Below are 21,346 nucleotides of genomic sequence, written 5' to 3'. Positions count from 1 at the left end.
CCAGAATATTTTTATATTTATATGTACACTTCATTTTCTGTTTCTGCGAAAGCTGTGAGTATACAAGGCTCCTTATTCCTCATCGTATACCAGATATAACAGGTAATTGTGAGTGATCGAGCACTCACGTGATTATGTGGCTTTGCACGAATGGGGCTTCCTGTTGTATTACTAATACCAATATAGTTTACAAAACCTCATTATAGCTGTGTTTTCATCACAAAATTGGCATTTTGTCTACAGGAACAAGTAAAGGTAATTCCAGACAAGAGAGAAGAAAATACAATGAGCCTTGGCTGAGCTTGTTATTTCAGTTATATTTTTCAGTGTTGGCATTAACCTTTGCAGCCAGCGCACACTGACACAGCTCCCCGCTTGGACGTTGTATTTAGCCAACCTATGCCGACTGTGCACTCAAAAAGTACAAGCTAGAATGTAACAGCGTGGGTTTTGTTTTGGGCAGCTGTGCTGTGCCTTTCAAGATGACCGGTATCTCTACATGGTGATGGAGTACATGCCAGGGGGAGACCTTGTGAACCTCACAAGCACCTACGACGTGCCCGAGAAGTGGGCCAAGTTCTACACGGCGGAAGTGGTGCTCGCCCTGGATGCCATTCACTCCATGGGCTTCATCCACAGAGACGTGAAGCCTGACAACATGCTGCTAGACCGCCACGGTCACCTCAAGCTCGCCGATTTTGGCACGTGTATGAAGATGGACAAAGTAAGCGTGGAGGCTGAAAACAAGTTTCAAAGCCGTTCATTCATGTTAATCAAGGGAACCTCAGTTTAAGTACCAGCAGCTAGAATCGGACATATTTTCAGGCACGTGTAGGGTGGTCTTTAATACACAGCCCCACCTAGTGGCACACCAGAGTTAGTCCTCCACCCTACACATGCTTAGAAAAATGTGCAGTTCTCAGGTAGTAAAAGCCTGCTCACTGGAAGAAATTATTGGTAGTGTATTATAAATGCCAGATGAGGTTAGATATCATCTGAAAAAATATTTATGGAGCATTATAAGCTAACCTTCTGTTAATTGTAGATGTTGTGTTAACTTCATTCACTTACACTACCTTCAGATAAACTTCAAATAAATATTCAGCTGTAGATATGTAATCCCTTTTTATGTTGATGTGGTCTGTACATTCTTACTTCATTAGACTCCATTTTGAATGTGATGGGTGTGCTTTAATAAACAGTCTCGAGTATTTGCACTGCTGTTGCTATGTTACCTCTGAATGTTTGTGAATTGAAAGCATGATTTAATTTACAAAAAAGAAATAATATGTTTACCTAGCTCATCAAGTTACAGATGTACTATAGACGATCACAGATGTTTGCACTCTTGCCATTTTCTAAAGATAATTGGACAAAAATATTTCTGTGGGCTATACAAAATTAATATAGATAGATAATACTTTATTAATCCCGTAGGGAAATTGATTAAATATATATATGAAATATTTATATTTCATATATATATGAAATAATATACAGTATGTATAAGATTTGTATTAAAATAGTCCATTGATATAAAGTTAGCTATATGAACTTTTAATTGTGAAGTGAATTTCATGACCCAGAATTAAAGACTGTTATTTACTTAGTTGGACAAGTATAATCCCCTGCTGCTTTACTTCAATGTTTATCATTGGTGTGTAGAAATAAGGTATTTCTATTTCAAAATGAAAGTTAATATATGATTGAACATTGACATTCACCTATTCATTTGTATTTTTTTTATTAAATGACTCCACCTATGGAGCCAAAGGTGCTGATTCTTTACAGATTTAAGCAGGCATTACCTCAATCTGACCTTAATTTGGAATTTAATGTTATAATGTGCTTCAGAAAATTGTGCCACTTGGTTTTACTGAAATTTGTGTTGTAGCACCACCTCGTGGTGTAAACAGGCTTAACGAGTTTGCTTGATTTCACTTCTTCTTGCCATGTTTTCCTGATAGTTACTTCACACAAACATTATTTGTTGAGTTTTCTGATGACACCATGGCCTGTGTAAATGCATAGTTTCATATTTAATAAAATATTTATGCGATGTTGGTGCCATTTATCATTGTATGTAGATGGAATTTATGTTCTGCCTCTACAGACAGGCATGGTGAGGTGTGATACTGCGGTGGGAACCCCTGACTACATATCTCCAGAAGTTTTGAAGTCCCAGGGAGGGGATGGATACTATGGCCGAGAGTGTGACTGGTGGTCTGTGGGAGTCTTTATCTTTGAAATGCTCGTTGGTGAGTACAGTATTTAAAGTTAGCCGTCATTTTAGAAGGAGATAAACAGACAGTCAATGGGTTATGTTGTAACCAACTTATGTATAATTGTACTTGCATACCAATCCCATTAAAACAGAAAAAGGAATCCTGGGTTGTGTATAATTGTTTACATTGCATACATAACCAGGAATGGTTGTTTGGGTATAGTTGTGTGGTGGAGGTGCACACAGCCTGTACTGTAATTGGCAGCATTTGCTTTTTGGGTCAGGGATTTTTTTTTTCCCATGATTTCCTTTAACCTCTGAGCCATGGTAGCTCAGACGACAGGAGAGGCTAGCTCCTGACCGGAAGGTCCCGGGTTCAGTCCCAGGTGGGGGCAAGCGATGTAGCTTTCTCTTATTCCTTCCAGATGGCTCCCAGGTCCACTCAGCCTGCTTTCCAAATGAGTACCGGGGGTTAGTCCTTCTGAGGGTGATAGGCCGGCCGGAGCGTGATGCTGACCACATCACTGCCACCTCCAGTGTCGGATGGTCAAAGCAAAATGGTGGCCCTTACCACCCATTCCCCCACGGGCCTTTATGGCCTGAAAAGGGACCTACCTACCTACTCTAACCTTGGCCAGCAAGCACAAATTTGATGTGTAAAGTGATACTGCTGCAGTGAAGAAGCAGCTTAAAGTGATTACTCTAGAAACAGAAAATGGATATATATATATTATCAAAGATTGCATGTGAACTCAGACCGGCATTGTCCATGGTGAATACCACTGTGGAAGACAGAGATTGAGCATTGGGATATTCGAAGGGATCTGCCCCCCATGAAGTCAACTATAACAAGCAAGCAAAGAGGAAATGTTAGTTAGGTAGTGGAAAAACTTTTAATTTTGTGGATAGAAGGTCAAACACAAAGACACGTGCCTCTGAGCTTTCCCACTCGTCATTTAAGGTACGTGCCAATTAAATATTTCCTTCAGTCTAAGGCTGTTTAATGTAATGCTTAGTTTTTGTCAAAGGTGTTATATTCACAACATACAAAGTGTTTCAAGCAGATTTGTTCCTATAATGATTACCTTGCTTTGTGCAGTTAACTTTTCTTTACTCAAACTGAGTCTTCGGTATATCTAATGGACAACAGGTAGAACTCTGAACAGCACTGACCAGTACTCTCTCCACCGTAGGTCCTGTGGGGAAACACCCAGTATAGGTACCTCCCATATTGCTACACACAATATTAGTCTCCTATGAAATGCAGCGATTATATATTTGTGTTTATTCTTTTTTATGTGAAAGTTTTTTTTATCTTATATGTAATACTGTAATTTTATGTAAAGTATAAAGACATTAAATTGTGTCTCTTAACGCATAGGTTTACTGTCGTAGGCTCAGTACGTAGAGAAATCCTTTATACTGTAAAAATATGGAAATGTGGTTAACGTCAATACTGAGTTATGTAGTCGGTTCAGGAACGTAACCCCTACGTAAGTCGATGACTGTTTTAGGTGAATATCAGACTGTGAAGAGTCGAGCAAAAAGGTTTCTTTTAATATCTCAGTGGTTACAGATGCACCGAAGCTTGAGTGATTTTTCAGTTCAACCTCAGTCTTTTTGTATTAATAATTTGAGATATTAATCAGAACATGTTGGTCACAGATGAAAAATGTCTAACATATTTCCCATATATTCTCCTGTAGGCGATACTCCATTTTATGCTGACTCTTTGGTGGGAACGTACAGTAAAATTATGGATCACAAGAACTCTTTGAACTTTCCGGATGATGTTGAAATCTCAGAAGATGCCAAAAATCTTATCTGTGCCTTCTTAACCGATAGGTGAGTCTTGTCTACTTCAGGACACTGTTCAAAAGCCCCTTTGCAAAATGTTTTGTTGTCCTGGTTTCGTCAGTTCATTAATGCCACCTCATACTGCATCCTCCAATAGTCTCCAGACACCAAAGTCAAAATTTCCTTTATAGTCAAGCAGTTAGTTTTGGTGATCGTGAAAATAATATGAAAGTACACAAAACTTCAATAGGGTGATGAGGACATGGAACAAGCTAACCGGGGATATTGTTGAATTCTCTGATTATTGCACTACTAACTACCAAACCGGCTAGATGGACCTTTCTTATATTCTTATGAATGAGTACTGTACCTGATCCGAAATGTGATTATATGTTTTATAATTCCATCCATATTTAAACAAAAATGTACTTTGTGTTCAGCCGTGTAACTTGTTTTTGGGGCGCATTGACTTCAAGTACAGTTGGGGCACATACATTCAGTTACAGCGTAAAAGTGGTACTTGGTATTGGGTTGCATTTCTCTTTGAGACAGCACTAATTCTTCAACCCTTTAAGTTCATCCTCCTTGTATAATCATTTGAGCTGCTTTTCCAAGCCTTTGCTGCAGGTACTTTTTCTTTCTTGTGGTATTTTGAATTTCTTCTTCAGCGTGTAAAAGGCATGTTGATTTTAATTTAAGTCTGGAGATTGGTTTGGCCAGTTTGAGATTCCACGCTTTTATTTTACTGATGAACATCTTGGTTGCATTGGTCATATATTTTGTGTCACTGCATGTTGATGCACCTCCCATTAAGTATAGACTCTTATACATAAGCCGAGAATGTTTCTCTTAATTTCGGAATTCTTCGGAGATTTCTGAGAACACTGGGGGTAAAGTCTTATTGATAGATGAGAAAGAATATCACTTTATTAAAGTGATGGAAAGGTCAAGAGTGAAAAAAGAAAAGAACTGCAGAACTTCCGGAGCTGGAATGTCTTGCTACAAAGAACACCACCTGGCCTGTGAAGCATTTCTTGGCCATGTGTGGCTGCCTCTGGAAGTGCTCAAGATGACTTGAGGTGCTATGGATCAGGCCCTGTCTCTGGGTGATGGATAAACCTAGGCTTGAATGTTATTGACCAAATCAGCGGGTCTACATAGCCAGTGTTGAGTTCTCATCTAATAAACAGCTCAGGTGCAGTGTAACCACCTACTCTTGTGTTGTGTAAGAGGTCATGTTATTTATGTTTTAACACAAGGGTGCTTTATTGTCCTAATGGAGCCTCTGAGTTAAGTGGATCTTTCAGTGCTCCTCTGGGATGATTAACAAAATCTCTCCACTTGTATATTCCCCTTATTTTGTCTTCCTCCCGCCAAATTTTGGCAGTCTAGCAAAACATGCTTTTAAGCAAATATACCTAGCTTAAGCAGTTGGAACTGTGTAGCACAAAACTGGCCACGTGGCCATTTGCTATTTAGCAGTGTTATTTTACCCCTGTCGTGGTCTCTGTCCAATTCCTGTGGCGGGGTTATAGACTGGGGATTGTAAGAGACTCTGCTCTTGTCAGACAGGCATGCTGTGTACAACACATGCTTTGCTATGAACATCTTCAGTATGCTTTGCCCAGATTTTTATTAGTTAACTCTGCATCGGCTTTCCCAGTAGCTTCTATCTTGTCTTGTGTTGCAGGACCAGCGTCTTGGCCCAAAAGAAAGCATGTTCTCAAATATTTTGGAAGAATAATGAAGAACATGTACCAGTGACTTTTACTTGACATAGTTTTGGGGCTTTGTTTTGGTGCTTTTAGTTTCTGTTTTCAGGTTATTCTCCTTTATAAACATCATTGCATGTTGATCTTAATACTTGGGAGTCTGGTTTTGTGAAGTGCATGATTGAGGCAAACCATATTAATTTATCCAGTGATGTCTGCTTTTTTATTTTGAATCACATTAAGGATCAAAAGACTTTTGCAATAAAAAGCCGATTTACTTGGTTTAAGTAGAAAACCGGAACATCTGAGCGGCCCAAGGTGTGAAGAACCTGCTTGGAATGCGGAATTGCTAATCCTAATGCAGGCCCACTTCAAGCTGTTGGGAGGGTGTAGCAGGATTGCATGATCCAACAGGCATGGTAGACCACTAAAAAACTAAAACTTTAAAAGTACTAAAAAACTTGTTGACCATTTTTTATTTGTATGATAAAAACTAAAATATCTGTTCTGGAATTAATTTAAATAGTAGGGATAGGCCATCTGAAAAGAAAATTAAATAAATTTTAAAGTAAAATTTACTCATAGATATCAATTCATCCATAAAAATGTCTCTACCAAAGAGCCTACAAAACCGTGCAAGCTAGAGAATTAAATGAGCGTCCACTCACTATATGTACTAAATGGGTAAGTACCACCTAATGCAGATGTGGGGTGCAAGTAGCAAGTACGATGAGATCAGGAATGTACGTAGCAAACATGACGTGATATAACAAGGAGATTTTAACATTCCACACACAAATTGGGGTGTTGTATTGGAGAACACAGAAGCTTGAAATGAAAAGGTTAATGGTTGCTTCTTTACACAGTTTTGTAAAGGCACCATGTTATTGAATAATGAACCCAGGATGAAGTTCATATTGACCTAAAAGTTCCAAACAGCCAGGATATAATTAAAGGAATAAACATGATAGAACCACTTGGAAATTGTGACCATAATATGGTATCTTGTGATATAAGTGTGTATCTAAAATTAGGGTTTATAATTTTAGAAAAACAAGCTATGAAGGAATGAGGCAGAGCTTACAAGCAGTGAACTGGAAACAGATGATACAGCATCAATAGAGAAAGATGGTTGTGCTTCAAAAACAATGTTGCAGGCTCAGAATGGACTTATTCCAAAGACATAGAAGTGGAGAGGAAAGAATATTGCAATAGTGGGAAACCAAAATGTGAAGCACCTTTTCCTTTATTACAGCAGTAAAAGAACACTAGGACTGAATACCAGTGATAGAGAAGGCTTTGGCATGAAGACTTGGGACAAAATGATGGATTGGGCTGACACTATGGCAAATGAAGATCAGCATCAATATGTGTGAAGTGATCCATACTGGTAGCTGGAACATACATGACACAATTTACATGGGTGCTTCTGAGCATCAGGGAGGTTACACACAAATGGGATCTGGCTGTTTAGACATTCTTGTATAACCTCATTCAGACAATGTGTGGACGCAGCACAAATGTGGAATTGAAACATAACTTTCCTGGATTTAAGCTCAACAATGCACTTATAGGACCTCATCTAGAACACTGTTCAGTTTTGGTTTAAGAAGGGCCTGTAATCCTGTAAAATGTTTTCTGGTCTCAGTCCCCTTGGAAAATACAGACAAGTTAAGGGAAATAAATCTCTTCAGTCTAGAACAAAGGGTTCAAATCAGGGGACTGTTTCACATTATTGTACTAGGGGGGTACAGCTGGCGACTTCATTGAGGTTAGAGAACAGGAAAGGCTTCTTTACTCAAAGAGTGGTGGTTGTCTAGCCAGGCGAGACCAAAAGCCTTAAAGAAATGTCTGGATGACATTTTAAATTCACTTAATTACCAAATGTGCTAGATGGGCCGAATGGCCTTCTGTGTTTTGCAGACCGGTCTTATGTGGATGTTTCTGGTGAGGAGTTGGATAGGGTGTCTTCAGTTTAAAGTGCAACAGGGACCCCTGGGACCTGTCCAGCGTCGGTGAGTTTGCAGTGCTTTTAGATGCATCGCTCCTCCAGTTTCATGCAAAACCCTGCATGGTTGCACACAATATTGCGGCACCCCGATGGGAGACTTGGTCTTGAGTTGTGCCATATGAGGAGGTGTAGCAGCAAGCAAAGCTGATTCCCAGTTAGTGATTCCTGATTTTGTAAGAATGCAATAGAAAACTGGAGGTATGAGCTTATAAAAACCTGGAATTTATGGCCTGTATTTGAAATTACTTCATAGAGACACTGAAAAGACCAGTCCTTTTTTAACATGAGTAAATGACATCCAAATAGCATTGCCAAGCAAGATTGGGAGGAAAATAAAAAATCTTCCATTGTAGTTGCCATGGTGAAGCAGACCCTATTGGATGGGGGAAAAAAACATTGTTGTCTTTTCTTCTCGGTTGCGTTTGAACCAGCTACAGAAAGCTAAAAGTAATTTGCAGTTCTTGGCATGGTTAAAGAATCGTATTTATCTTGCAATTGGTATTTCATGGTGGGTTCTTCTAACAGTCATTTAGATGGATGATTCTTGCTTCAAAGTGAGTTGAGAGCTTATGCTGCCATGATTGGGTAGGAGCAGTGTTCCAGCGGCTGGAATAATCGGTTAGTGCAGTTAAAAACTTTCCCGGATAGTCTTATAATATTGTTTAACACTTCATTAGGGAAACCTACAGTACATTAGAGGATGTCAAGTCATCTGAAATGAAGTGTGTTAACTTTGGATTCAAGATTTAATATGAATATGTATGATTTCATATATAAACCTTTTTAATTGTGTCTTTAACTGCCTTTAAAGTCAAAACTTATTTTTTTCTTCCAAAACTTATTTTGCTCTTAACATTTATATGGTGTCTATATAAGATATGAACATGCAAGCATAAAATATATATACAATATTCGGTTTTGTATTTTTATTTTAAACACACTATGGTATATCTGCACACTTTATTCTGGTGGACTATTAATGTACTCAGGTGATCTATATTACTTAAGGGGGTGGTGGGGTGGCTCTGTGGCTAAGATCTGCGCCTGTGGCTGGATGGTTGCCGGTTCAAATCCCGCAGCTGGCAGAGAAATCGTACTCTGTTGGGCCCCTGAGCAAGGCCCTTAAACCTTAGCTGCTCCAGGGGCGCTGTATAAATGTCTGGCCCCAAGCTTCTCTCCCTGTCTCTGTGTCCCATGGAGAACAAGTTGGGGTATGTGAAAAAGAAAAAAACTCCTAATGCAAGAAATTGTATATAGCCAGTAAAGTGATCTTATCTTATGTGTGTGTGATAGGTGTGATAAAAGCTCTGAGTTTATTAAGGATCTCTGGTTACTTAAAGCTGTGTTATATATATATACCGATGTTATATTAACCTTAAGGTTTGCCATAAAGCTTCATGGTTTCTCTAGCCTCATGAGCAGGGCTGCTTCGAGGAATGCAAATGAGTTCTCGCCAGCCCTAGATCAATGCAGTGTCTGTGGAAGCGCGTCATATTTGCACTGCGGTCTGCTGTAGGGGAGAGAGAAAGGTGGCTTTGTGCTGGTGAAGCCTTCGAGATAGGGGCCGTGCGTGATGGACTGCGTATTCCTGAGGAAATGCCATTCATGAAAGAGCTCCCTGTAGTGAGCTGTGAGGGCACACGAGCCCAAGCCGAGGCTTGGAGAGGAGAGAGGAGGGAAGAGCGAGGCGCCGTTTACGTGGGCTGCGAGCACATCTCCCACGTGTGGCTGTCTTCCTGTTTACATTAGCTTCAGTGCTCTGGGGATTTATTTAAAACAGATGCTCTCTTCACACACACACACACGTTGCGCATTCAGGCACTTAAATTGAGAGGGGAAGGAATAAGCTTCTGTGTTTTGTTTGCAGGCAGGGACGTGCCCAGACCTGTATCATCCTAACTTCTGAGTCCATAATGATCGAATAAGAAGTATGATTAGTTCTCTATTTAAAAAAAAGTAAACGGCCCTTCTTTTGTTACCATAGTCTTGCTGACTCAGACTAACTCCTTATTAGCTTGTCAAATTCTGAAGGTAATTCGTTTGAAGTGTTTCACAGTTTTGTTTTATTATGGGATGACAGGACTTGAATGAAGCCCTGCCAGCCTTCATGGTACACATCTTGAGCACCCCCCCAACTCCCACCCCCTGTAAACTGCGCCCTGCGGCAGTCATATGGTTTGGCCACTTTCTCAGATTCGCAGCTGATCCCTTGGCTTCTATTGGAGTGCTCCCTCCCTGTCTGTATTTAAGCTAAAATCTAGTTTTCACCACACGTGGCAGGCTCCGGAGCTCCATCCATTTTTTTTTTTCCTCCAGCGTAGAAAAGTCTGCGCTGGGTTTTAAAAGTCCTTGTAAATCAAGAGGAGGAGGGAAGGTGGGGAGCAAGGACTGTTCGGCAGCAGGAGAACAGCCCTTGTACTTGTGTCGTCCGGAGGGTCGTGCTCACACCACCTCTCCACACACGCACGTCGCTCCTCTGTCTCTTCCTTTCTCCCTGCACCCGGCTTGTCCCCTGGGAGAGTCAGGTGTGTGGAAAGCGAAGGCGCCGGGCCGGGCTGGTCGAAGCCGGTCGGTGGTGAGGGGGCGATGTGCTGTCGCAGAGGACGAGCTGCTTGATGATAACTGGACCTGTTGCTGTGTGCAGGGAGGTGCGGCTTGGACGCAGTGGAGTGGAAGAAATAAAACGCCACCCTTTCTTCAAGAACGACCAGTGGACCTTTGACACGATACGCGAGAGTAAGTGACACTGCTGGAGTTCTTGACTATTTTCCTTCAGAGTTTCATAACTTACTAAGCTACTGTGTGGTTTTCTGCCTTGCCTAATCTTTGGGGTTTGGACACAGCCAGATTAATTAACAAACGCAAGCGGTTTTGAAACATGGAATATTTATTTTTTCCCATATTCCGATTTTAAATTTCGGTCCATACTGATGTTTTGTTGTTGTTTTTTTCCCTCAAATCTTGCCTAAATATCCTCTGGTTTGGTTCTGCTTCATGGTAGTGTGCTATCGCAAGGAAATGCTTTTTTCCCCCCCAAACTCCCATATTTGTAAGACATCTGTACCTAAAGAGGGACAGACCACTTCAAAGCTTTGTGGAATCGTAGTTTGTGTGCACAGCATGCAGCATGCAGTCTTGTTAATAGGAACATGGTGCAGAGAAGCTCTAATGACAGGGTGACTGAAAATAGATTGCTGGGTATGAGAATTTTAATCAGTGCATCCCAGTCATTTTCAACCTCTGTGAAGCTCTTGCATCTTTTTATAAAACAAATGTGCAGGCAATCTGATGTGCGCCATGTTTTTATTAATCTGTATTTAACTGTAGTTCTAAAATGATTTTTTTAATTAATGAAGGATTGTAGATCACCACAGAGTTTTAGTATTTCTCATAGGAATAATTCAGAAGTAGAAGCATTTATTGTAAGAGGCATGGAAAATGAAAGAATTTTTAGTATGCCCAAACAATAACATGCTACAACACAACAAACGCAGTGCTAGTAAACAGCATATTATTGAGTTAAGTACAATTTCATCCATATCGAGATAAAAGTTTAATATTATACACGTTCCATATTACATCAGTTTCTACTATTATTCAGTGCAGTTGCACATGTGTAGAGCTTAAATCCAAGTTAAATACAAAGATTTGTATTGATTCAAGAGCAATTAATGATAAAGAAACCAAAGTCATTTGTAACTGAAAACATCAGCATATTGAGCTGTGAATAGTAATTCATCTTGAAGACAGTCTATTTATATGACAGTAATAGCAAAATGTATCTGTCAGGCATCCAAGACAAATAGAATTCCTCTGAAGCATTAACTAGTACTTCAAATTAAACATACTGCAAATAATGAAGCTTTTTGAAATCTGGCAAAGAGGCCAGTGTCAGTAGCTTACTTCTGATCTTTACAAAGACTTATTGCCACTGTGTTTGGAAATCTTAAATTGTTTTAAAATATTACTGTGTCAGAGGTGGTCAGAGTACTGTAGTATAGCTGTTTAAAAGCAATTAATCATAATATACTGTATGTACAGAACAATTTTTTAAATCATATTACTTGCTGTTATGGTAATGGTGAGTCATCAAAGTTGTTGTATAGATCACCAGGAATGTGTCTCTAGTTTCCTTTTTTTTATTTCAGCTGTGATGTGACAAGATCAGTTGTCTTTTTTTAATGTAGTGAAACTGAAATTTAATGTATTGCAACTGTAGCCCTCTCCAGTCTTCAATTTTCCACAAACAAGGTTTACATTTATGTTTTCTGTAGTTTTATTCAGTTTACTTAAATATATCAATGTTTGCTGCCACCAACAGGAAGGCATATGCTTAAAATTTTTATTTTTTTGGAACCTTTTAACATTGCAAAACTTATGTCACATATGAGTCGCACACTTTGGACACCTATTAATATGAAGTTCTGTGGTGTTTTTCTTTCTTCCACTTTGGGCATTTTGAGTTCCATTGTATGAATTAAATAATCTGCCACGAGAGACTAAATATTTTACGCATGCTACATTATTTTGAGCAGGTTTCGCCAATACAGTTACGTTTCCACCCTGACAGAGCTCCATCAGCAAGGATTTTATGAAGAGACCTGTCGTTGAACTAAAAATACTTGTTTTTAAAGGAATTTTTACAATTTTTAATGTAAGGATTTTTCTTGAAAAGCTTCACCCCACAGATATTAAGTGTAAATGAAGCTTTAAATGTAAAGCTTTGTATCATTTAAAAAAATACATTTTTGATTTTTTACAAGCACTATTCAAATACCACTGAACATTAGGCATAATTGTTAATAGAAAGCAAATCTTCAGCCCATTCAGATTAAAAAAATTACAAGCGAGTACTGACTCTTATAAAGATGCATGTCATAATCTGCTCAACTTATATTAACAATTCCAGTAGCAAGCAAGCACCATGTGTGAACAGTTTATTGGCTAAATCTTTAGAAATGTTTCTGTGCAATATAATAACAGACACCTTTCTGGAGAAAAAAAATCACATTTTTTAGTAAATGTTACCCAATTCTTACAACAGCATTTACAATTGCCATAGAAACATTGAAAACATTCTACACTAACAACTTTACTAGTTCTACACTATTCCTAGTGTGATTTTAATGAAAACTATATAGGGACAAATTAGTTACAATTAGCTCTTCAACCCTGTAATAGAAGACCTCATCTTTACTTCCAAAAATTCTTCTGGCTTGATGTCATGGTTGAGTTTGGTCAAAGAGTGGTTGTCTTCTTGAGGCCTTTGGTTCAGTTGCCACCATATACTACAATTTCATTACAAATGATGCAGTACCCAATTCCAGAGTGCCCAACTCTACCCATGGACTCTTCTTAGCCAAGCCAGATTCATCTCTATTTGTTCTTGACTGTGTTTTTACAGGCTGTCAACCACAATTTCTTACATATGTGGCACTTTTTTATTAGTATATCCAGTGTTAAAGGTCAGCACAGACAACGTAACACCACTGACGCCAAGGTGAAACATAAGTACCTCCGCACAACGGAACCTTTTAATAGATGGGATTAGATGCTAAACCCTCGTTTTTCCTTTGAACAATAAAATTTGACTTTTGATTGTATTTTAAAAAGTAGAACTAAAATACAGATACATTCTGAACAAGCAAAAGCTGTCATCTCTTCACTCTTGTGAGGTAGCGTAGAACCTGTTTTTATATTTTGTCTCAACCTGCATACAGTATGAACACTTCATCCTGGGCGTTTGCAGTGACATTGAACCTTTTAAGACCTCCTATAGGCATCTCTGTGACTCTAAATGTCTACACTAATTGTGGTTGTAGACATCAACTCAGTAGAAAAAAGACCCATTGTTGCTGTAATTCTTATGAGCAATTAAAATTGTAAACTATGATTTAAATATAGCATGGGCAGTCCAATAAATACACATTACTTTGTAACCGAGCTCATTTGGTATTTTCCCATGGCTGGAAGCCTGGCTTTTCAGAGCAGCAGAATTCTGAGCTGTGTGGCTCTGAAGCCAAAACTTATAGATTTATACGTTTTGTAACTTTGCAACGAAGCTTTCCCCCCATGAGTATCGGATGATACTTTGTTTGAAAATAATATACTTGCCATATTGCTTTTTTGCTTCATCCGTCCGTTTTTAATAATGGGTTGCAGATTCCAAAACCTGGCGTGGCTCAAACTGCTATGGAACAGGAGTTTGATTGCAAAACATGATGGCTGAAAAACATCCTAAGAGGCTCTAGTTCATTGGTGGTTAAATTATTGCCTGTGCTGCCCACAGCTGTAGCCCCTGTAGTGCCAGAGCTGAGTAGCGACATTGACACCAGCAACTTTGATGAAATTGAAGATGACAAGGGGGACGTGGAAACCTTCCCTGTCCCCAAAGCCTTTGTTGGGAACCAGCTGCCTTTCATAGGATTCACCTACTTCAGGGAAGATCAGTAAGTGTTCCTTCCTTCTTCTGACACATGACTTTTGTAGTAATATTCTTTTTGCATGCTGAAGGGATTTGCGGCCTTGCACAGATGTTTTTTGATGCAGAATTCCACAAAGCAAGGAAATCTCAAGATCATCTCCCACAAATAAGGCAGAGACCCACTTAAGACTTCAACTGATTGGATAGGGCCCTGGAGTTCTGCTTGGCGTGCACGAGATGCGCTTGGACTCTTGTGTCAAAAACCGATATTGGCGCTCCAGCTGTGATAGGCTGTCTGTGGTTTTTATGTCACGTTGTAGTTGTAAATACAGACAATATTTGACTCGATTTGTGGAACAAAGGTAGAACGGAGGGCAGTTCCTCATTTAGAGCACAGTTTTTGTTTTGAATAACTTTCCCTTGTCCAATAATATCTTGACAGAAGAGCGACAGAAGAAAAACACTGCATTGTAGGGGTTCATAAGACTTTGAGCTGGGAGCAAGTATGAAAAATTCAGTCATTGAAGGGAGCATTTGTCTTTGAATGAAAGACTGGGCTGATGCTGAATGGATTTGGCTTTATCCAGTGAAGGAGTCATTGGAGATTAAGATTTTGAGGGCATTGGAAAAGATTGGTATGGCTGGCACAGTGTTCCAGATTTTAAATAAAAGAGCTGTTTCTTTTCTGCAGGTTGCTAAGTGACTCAAATCCGTCCGCTGTAGAAAATGAGCATAGAACATCTATTAAAGGGGAGGTGGGTACCTTAAGTTTGAGACTTAAGTTCCGCTTAACCGCCTGTTAGCACATTTAGCCACATTTGCTAGATGGACTGCCTAATGCTGTATTCAGCTCAGGTTGTCTTTGAGTAGTCCCGTGAAAAATAAATTGCATGTGATGTAAAGAGTCAAGTAGTTAAATTGAGAGGTAATTGTAAAATTGCACATTCAATGAATTGTTCATTTCGGTGGGGCATCCTGATTTGGAAGATGACAAGTTCAGTCTTAGCACAGTACACTTTATCTGAGTAAAGGGGCGATTAGGATCATTTAAGTTTTAAAACGCTTTTCCTCTTGTTAGAAAATATGGTTCTAATCCTTTAAGGTTCAAATATTATGACCTTTTCATCTAGCAGTAAAACCTAACTGAATAATGCTTATTTTTCTCATTTTTACAGGACAGTGTAGCGGTAAGTAACTTTTTTTACTTGCCCTCTTTTTCGTACTTAATTTAAATATTTAAGAAAGATGGTGTAAACAAATACATATGGAAGCTCTTGCGACACCCTGGGCACTTCAGAGAGAGTTATTTTATTAACTGTGTCACTAGCTGAGCCGGTGGCTGAGTTGAAGGAATGTATGCATTTACAGCATGCACAGCATGGTCTCAACTGCAAAAATCAGTTGAATGACACATTTAACATGATATATTAGTGATGTAGAAAAGAAATTATACAATTTCCCAACAGGTAAAATTAATGAGTCTCAGAAGAAAAAGGAGGAATGTAGGCTTTTTTGCAAACTTTGCATTTGCCTCATTATGGGGGCGTACAGTTTCCTTAACAGGGATTTGCAGGGTTTAGTGTTTTTTTTGTTTTATTTCATTACTTGGTTCAGAAGGTGGGTATCTGGCTGCCTTTACAACCAGGAGTTATGTTGCCGTATGGAGAAAGCTCACCAGTAGTGTAAACTCTTGAGAATGGCAATATGTCCGTATTGTTCCAGCCTTGGGGGTATCAATGAAAAAAGATAAATAGGTTTCTTTGATTTGCCTTAGCAGTGTATATACTAAGTGAAAGTAGCTGAAGGCAGACCCATTATGTAGATCCTTAAAATACTTGTAATGCATTTTATATTGTTGCAGTCGGTCCAGCTACAGAAAAAGCTTCATCAGTTGGAGGAGCAGCTCAATAATGAAATGCAATCCAAAGATGAACTGGATCACAAGTGCAGGTAAATGTGCATAAAATTAAAAATGCAGGCAGAAATCATTGTGGTATTCATTGTTGCTGTATTTTGTATGTACTTTTCTAAGATACGTTATTTTATGGATCTGTGCGGTCAACATTAGATAAAAATGTCTAGTGGCTTGTATTCTTGTATTATTCAGCTCAGGAACTATACTGCTGAATTTCTATTTATGTTTATAGCTGTATTTATGTATTGGGGATCCAAATTCTATTCATGAAAAGTTATTGCACATTTCTGGCACATTTCTTGAGTCAGGGATGTAGTTTCAAAGATGGACCATAAAACCCTTTTTAGCAGGACCTAAATTATGAGTCAGTTTCTAAGCACTGAGTCCAATACTGAAGGAAATACCAAATTACTGCTATTGTGGCTAATAATCTACCACGCTACACTTTTTCTGTTGCTTGTGTGTTTCTTAATAATGCTTTTCTTTTCCAAATAGACCACAGTGGGCTCTGGAAATCAATTATGTTGCCAGCAGGTTTTTGATTTTTAGAAAGAGAGAGCCAAAGGGAAATGTATTAGTGAATGTAAAAAACATTCTTTGAAATCAAAATTTTAAAGACAGCATTTTTTTCTTTTGCTTCTCTGTCCCTAATGGTTTGCAAAAGACTTGGCATAAATAATGCACAAAGCAGTCCAGGAAATTGACTTGTAATTTTAAGTACTGTACATGGCAAGCACTATACTTGCAGCAAGCAGTGGCCCGTGGTGTTTCTTTTTCTAAACCTAATGATTGAGCTTAACTTTTCAATCTGTTTTCATGTTTTGATTTATTTCCACATTCAAGACAACTCAGCTACTCCAAGTTGATGTTCCATCCTTTAATGTGTGAATTCTTTTTATTCATCAGAGCTGCCTGTAGCCGCCTTGAAAAAGTCTCTAAAGAGCTGGATGAAGAGGTACATTTTTTTAACCCACTTAAAAACCTATTAGAAGTCATTAACATAATTAATATAGAGATAAAATGGATGTGCCCAGTGAACCCACTGTCAAAAGAATGTGCATTGTTGTCCTATATATATTTAGCAAAAATTGTATTGCATTTTCTGATGCTCCTTTTATTTAGTGAGTTGATGGGAGAAAAGAAAGACTAATTGGCTTCATTTTACAAAACCTTTATGGAAGTGGGTATTCATGACACTGCTTAGTTGTTGAAAACCGAGACTGAATCACAGTGGTTGTTCATGAGAAAAAGATGTCATTGAGTGTCAAATGCCAGAAACCTTTCACTGTCTCTTAGAAAATACTGCTACGTAATTCCACAAAGAGTGAAGACAGTCTGGGAAGCTCATCTGCGTGCTGCTTGAACAGTCATATCTTGATGAAGATTCTGGGTTCAGATTTGTATTAAGAAAATCGATTAACTTTCAGTCACAGTAATTCTTTGATCTACAGTTCTGAGGGGAGGTATTGATGGGTTTTATCCAGCTACTTATCAGTGATCCTATATCGGTGATAAGACTTAGTGTTAAAGGTGGCACTGTGGTGCAGTGTTTAGCATTGCTGCCTCAAAGCACTGGGGCCCTGGGTTCAATTCCGAATTAGGAGTGCTATCTGCATAGGGTGTGCATTTTCTCTCCTGGGTGCTCCGGCTTCCTCCCACAATCCAAATTCAAACTGGTAGCCTAATTGACTTCTGGGAAAATTGGCTCTGGTGTGAGTGTGTGTTTTTGTGTGTATGTGTGCCTTGCAATGTATTGGCATCTATTGGCACTGGTGTACCATGTCTTGCACCCAGTGCTTGCTGGGATAGGCTCTGGCTCCCCCACAAAGCTGAACTGGATTAAGTGGTTGGAAAATGGATGGATGAATGAATTGTTGTGCTTTACCAGGGCGAATTTCTGGTCTGGAAGATGAGCTCAAGCATGTTTAGAACGTCAAAGAAAAGTTATACTTCCAGCTTAATTGGGATGAGAGGCAGTGTTTGATTGAGGGATAATTTCCAGAAGTGTCTCTGGGAAATGTTTTCTTGACATACTTTATGGATTTGTATTAAGGTAATTTCTTAGCACTCTGTATTGCTGCCTTTTTTTCTTCAGATTACTTCCAGAAAACACCTGGAGTCCAGTCTGAGACAGCTAGAAAGGGAAAAGGCTCTGCTGCAACACAAGAATGTAGAATACCAAAGGAAAGCCGAGAATGAGGCAGACAAGAAACGATGTCTGGAAAACGACGGTATGAAGATGACATTTATGCGATTTTGTTTTTAGTGATGCCAAAATTCAAAGTGCAGGACTGGCATAATCTCCCTTTGTTTGTTTGCTTTTCAGGATGTTTGGAGTGTCATAGGCCATAATTCTTTGAGTCCCATTTTAATAATAATAGAGCAGTAAAATCGCGAATGACAAGAGACCTTTGAAACTCATCAGGCTTTAGGCATGTTGTTGGCGTTTTGTGGTACAACAAGGTTGTCAGTCCCAGAGTTCTGACATTCGCTTGTCAGACAGTTATGGATTCTAAAGGCTGAGAACAAAGGCAGTTGAACCAGTTAAGGATTTTGTAATGTGCACCTTTGATTTGTACTAGATAACTCTTGAAAAAGGTGTTTAATGGATTATTTTACAGTTAACAGCTTAAGGGATCAACTTGAAGATTTGAAAAAGAGGAACCAGAACTCGCAAATATCAAATGAAAAGAACATACAGCTACAAAGACAGGTGTGTAGCTCCAGAAGCTCATCCCCTACATAACGTCTAAATTTGTTTGGCTATAAATTATACAGTCATTATTTAATTTCAGTGCTTCCTTTGTATACTTGCAAATGCATGTACTATACTTACTATAGTGGTCAAAGAGAAAAATATCAAACTATTAAAGTAGGATGTGTAATAAAAATAATCAAAGATCATCTAATACTACTGTAGTTTTTCTGTTTTATAAGCCTTCTGAAATCTCGCTCTTGATCTTTTTTTTGTCATTGCCCAGTAAATAGATGAGTCAATACAGCTTTATGGGAAAACATCTTATTTGCATTTGTCATGCTTAAAGGCTGATCTTTGCGAAATGTTGATACAATAATGATCACTTTGTAAATATTTCAAAACAGTCTTTTATGCATGTACAGCTTGATATTCAAGTCTTTTTCGACATGGAAATAAAGCAATACACCCATGTATCATGTATGTGCCAAGAGAGAGACTGTGGTATCTGGTCTTTTTGCTTTAAGTCTGGTGAGTTTAGGCAGTTGGGAAAGCCGTGTGTGTCTCTGTCCGTGTCGCTGACGAGTGTACACTCCTGTCCCTGTTCAGCTGGATGAAGTGAATTCATTGTTGCGCACCGAGTCGGACACTGCAGCCAGACTCAGGAAGACCCAGACGGAGATGACTAAACAAACCCAGCAGCTGGAGTCAAACAACCGCGAGCTGCAGGACAAATGCTGCATGTTAGAAAACGCTAAACTAAAGCTCGAAAAGGACTTCATCAGCCTGCAGTCAGCCCTGGAGTCTGAGAAGCGGGATCGAAGCCACGGAACAGAGATCATAAGTGACTTACAAGGTATTTGCCACTGCTGCCTTAGTCCGGCCAGGATAGTTTTTAATCACATTAATTATGCAAAGTAAGTGTAAGCTGTATTTATCTAATGAGAAAGCAAAGTAGTTCAGCACTATTTTCGGCTGCAGAAAAGCAGCTATTTCACTTTCAGCCGGCTTCAGAGTGTCAGTGCTAAATGGAGATGTTTGATGTAATGCCTAAATATGAATTTTACATTTTTAATTTCTGGTAGAACATATCGGTACACTGTAGCCATCTACTGTTGGAAAATAATTTTACGACGCTGCACGTGTATAATTGGTTTTTGTTTTATGTTGGGGGGAAAAAAATGAGGTGTAATTTCTTGAAGGCACAATTGCATGGGCTAATGAAGCCTTTATTTGGTCAGAATAATCTAAAGTAATGTAAACCTGTTTCTGAATCCGAGGTTTTAGATGATCGCTTCAGATACGTAGATTCAGGTGATCTTTGCTTTACTTTCCCCATCCACCTTATAATGTTCATGGATGAAGCTTCTGCGGACAGTCTGTGACATGTGTTGTTCTTAAGCAACTTATTAAAACATTTTACTGCTATTAGAAGTGAAACAAATCTAATAGAAATGAATTGTTGTGCTTTACCAGGGCGAATTTCTGGTCTGGAAGATGAGCTCAAGCATGTGAAATGTTCGTTGTCCAAAGCAGAGATGGAGAAGAGACAACTGCATGAGAGGCTGACTGACTTTGAGAAGGTGACAATTTACTGTGCGACTTGCACAGCTCCTTGTGAACATGGTCCAGTGTTTCACTAGAGATTTGATAATTGGTTTATCTTAGTTTACTGGCATTGGAAAGCAGCAAATGAGTATTGTAATTGTTTTTTTCCTTTTTGCCTTTTTTAAATCTCCATCTGGAGAAACGTTTGATGCCTTCTAGTAGACTGTTCTGGGGGCACTTCTGCAATTGGAATGCTTTTCTAATGATAGAACTCGATGACCTTGGAAGACACCACACAGTGCTGTACGTTTTCACGGTAGTCTTTTCCATTTTCCTGGCCTGACATGTTATGCGTGATTTCTCCACATGCAGGAAAAGAGTAACATTGAGATCGACATGACCTACAAATTGAAAGTGCTACAGCAGAGCCTGGAACAAGAGGAGGCAGAGCACAAAGCTACAAAAGCTCGACTTGCTGACAAGAACAAGATTTACGAGTCCATAGAGGAAGCAAAGTCCGAGGCAATGAAAGGTAAATGAATAGGGCGCTCTGAAGTAAAACATATGCAGCTGACTCTGGTTTTGCAGAAAGTAGTGAAGTAATAACCAGTTGGATCTACCCTAAATTCTGAAACCTCTACTCGTCCTGTATTTCATTAATACAGGGGCTGGGTTGCAGGAAATTAGGTTGTATTTAATAAACCTCAAATGATAAAAAAGGTTCTACTGTTATTTTACATAACATGGGATAATGTGCTTTGGGTATCCTCCATTTTAAATAAAAATCTTTGTGAGGTCAGTTATCAGAGGAATCCCAGAAGCTTGAGTCTGTGACTCTTTTCAAGCTACTTCACTATAGCTCGGTTATTCAGTTTCCTCTGTGAACTTCAGCAAGTTCAAAATAAGCCAAATTCTTTGTCAGTTCAGTCTCTTGTTATTCGGCATGTTTGTGTCAATTGTTATTTATATACATATCAACTCATAATTCATTTGTGTGGTCTATCTGTGTCATTGCAGGAA

At 39.0% G+C, this 21,346-nt stretch overlaps 1 protein-coding gene across 6 annotated transcripts in view; it reads left to right on the top strand.

Annotated features, from left to right (window-relative positions):
- Nucleotides 1-21,346, top strand: part of rock2a (rho-associated, coiled-coil containing protein kinase 2a) — a 73,753-nt gene that overhangs the window by 32,302 nt on the left and 20,105 nt on the right. For all 6 annotated transcript variants that reach the window (XM_088626195.1, XM_088626194.1, XM_088626197.1 and 3 more), the window contains exons 5-18: nucleotides 464-724; nucleotides 2,114-2,258; nucleotides 3,931-4,069; nucleotides 10,389-10,480; nucleotides 14,034-14,193; nucleotides 14,860-14,923; nucleotides 15,344-15,355; nucleotides 16,030-16,118; nucleotides 16,990-17,038; nucleotides 18,179-18,314; nucleotides 18,705-18,796; nucleotides 19,388-19,634; nucleotides 20,255-20,361; nucleotides 20,699-20,858. In XM_088626195.1, coding sequence (XP_088482321.1) covers nucleotides 464-724; nucleotides 2,114-2,258; nucleotides 3,931-4,069; nucleotides 10,389-10,480; nucleotides 14,034-14,193; nucleotides 14,860-14,923; nucleotides 15,344-15,355; nucleotides 16,030-16,118; nucleotides 16,990-17,038; nucleotides 18,179-18,314; nucleotides 18,705-18,796; nucleotides 19,388-19,634; nucleotides 20,255-20,361; nucleotides 20,699-20,858 — 1,753 coding nt within the window. The remainder of the gene's footprint in view (nucleotides 1-463; nucleotides 725-2,113; nucleotides 2,259-3,930; nucleotides 4,070-10,388; nucleotides 10,481-14,033; nucleotides 14,194-14,859; nucleotides 14,924-15,343; nucleotides 15,356-16,029; nucleotides 16,119-16,989; nucleotides 17,039-18,178; nucleotides 18,315-18,704; nucleotides 18,797-19,387; nucleotides 19,635-20,254; nucleotides 20,362-20,698; nucleotides 20,859-21,346) is intronic.

Source organism: Lepisosteus platostomus, chromosome 3, assembly GCF_059453375.1.
Source record: "Lepisosteus platostomus isolate fLepPlt1 chromosome 3, fLepPlt1.hap1, whole genome shotgun sequence".
Classification (NCBI taxonomy): domain Eukaryota; kingdom Metazoa; phylum Chordata; class Actinopteri; order Semionotiformes; family Lepisosteidae; genus Lepisosteus; species Lepisosteus platostomus.
This window is presented reverse-complemented; position numbering and strand designations above follow the sequence as displayed.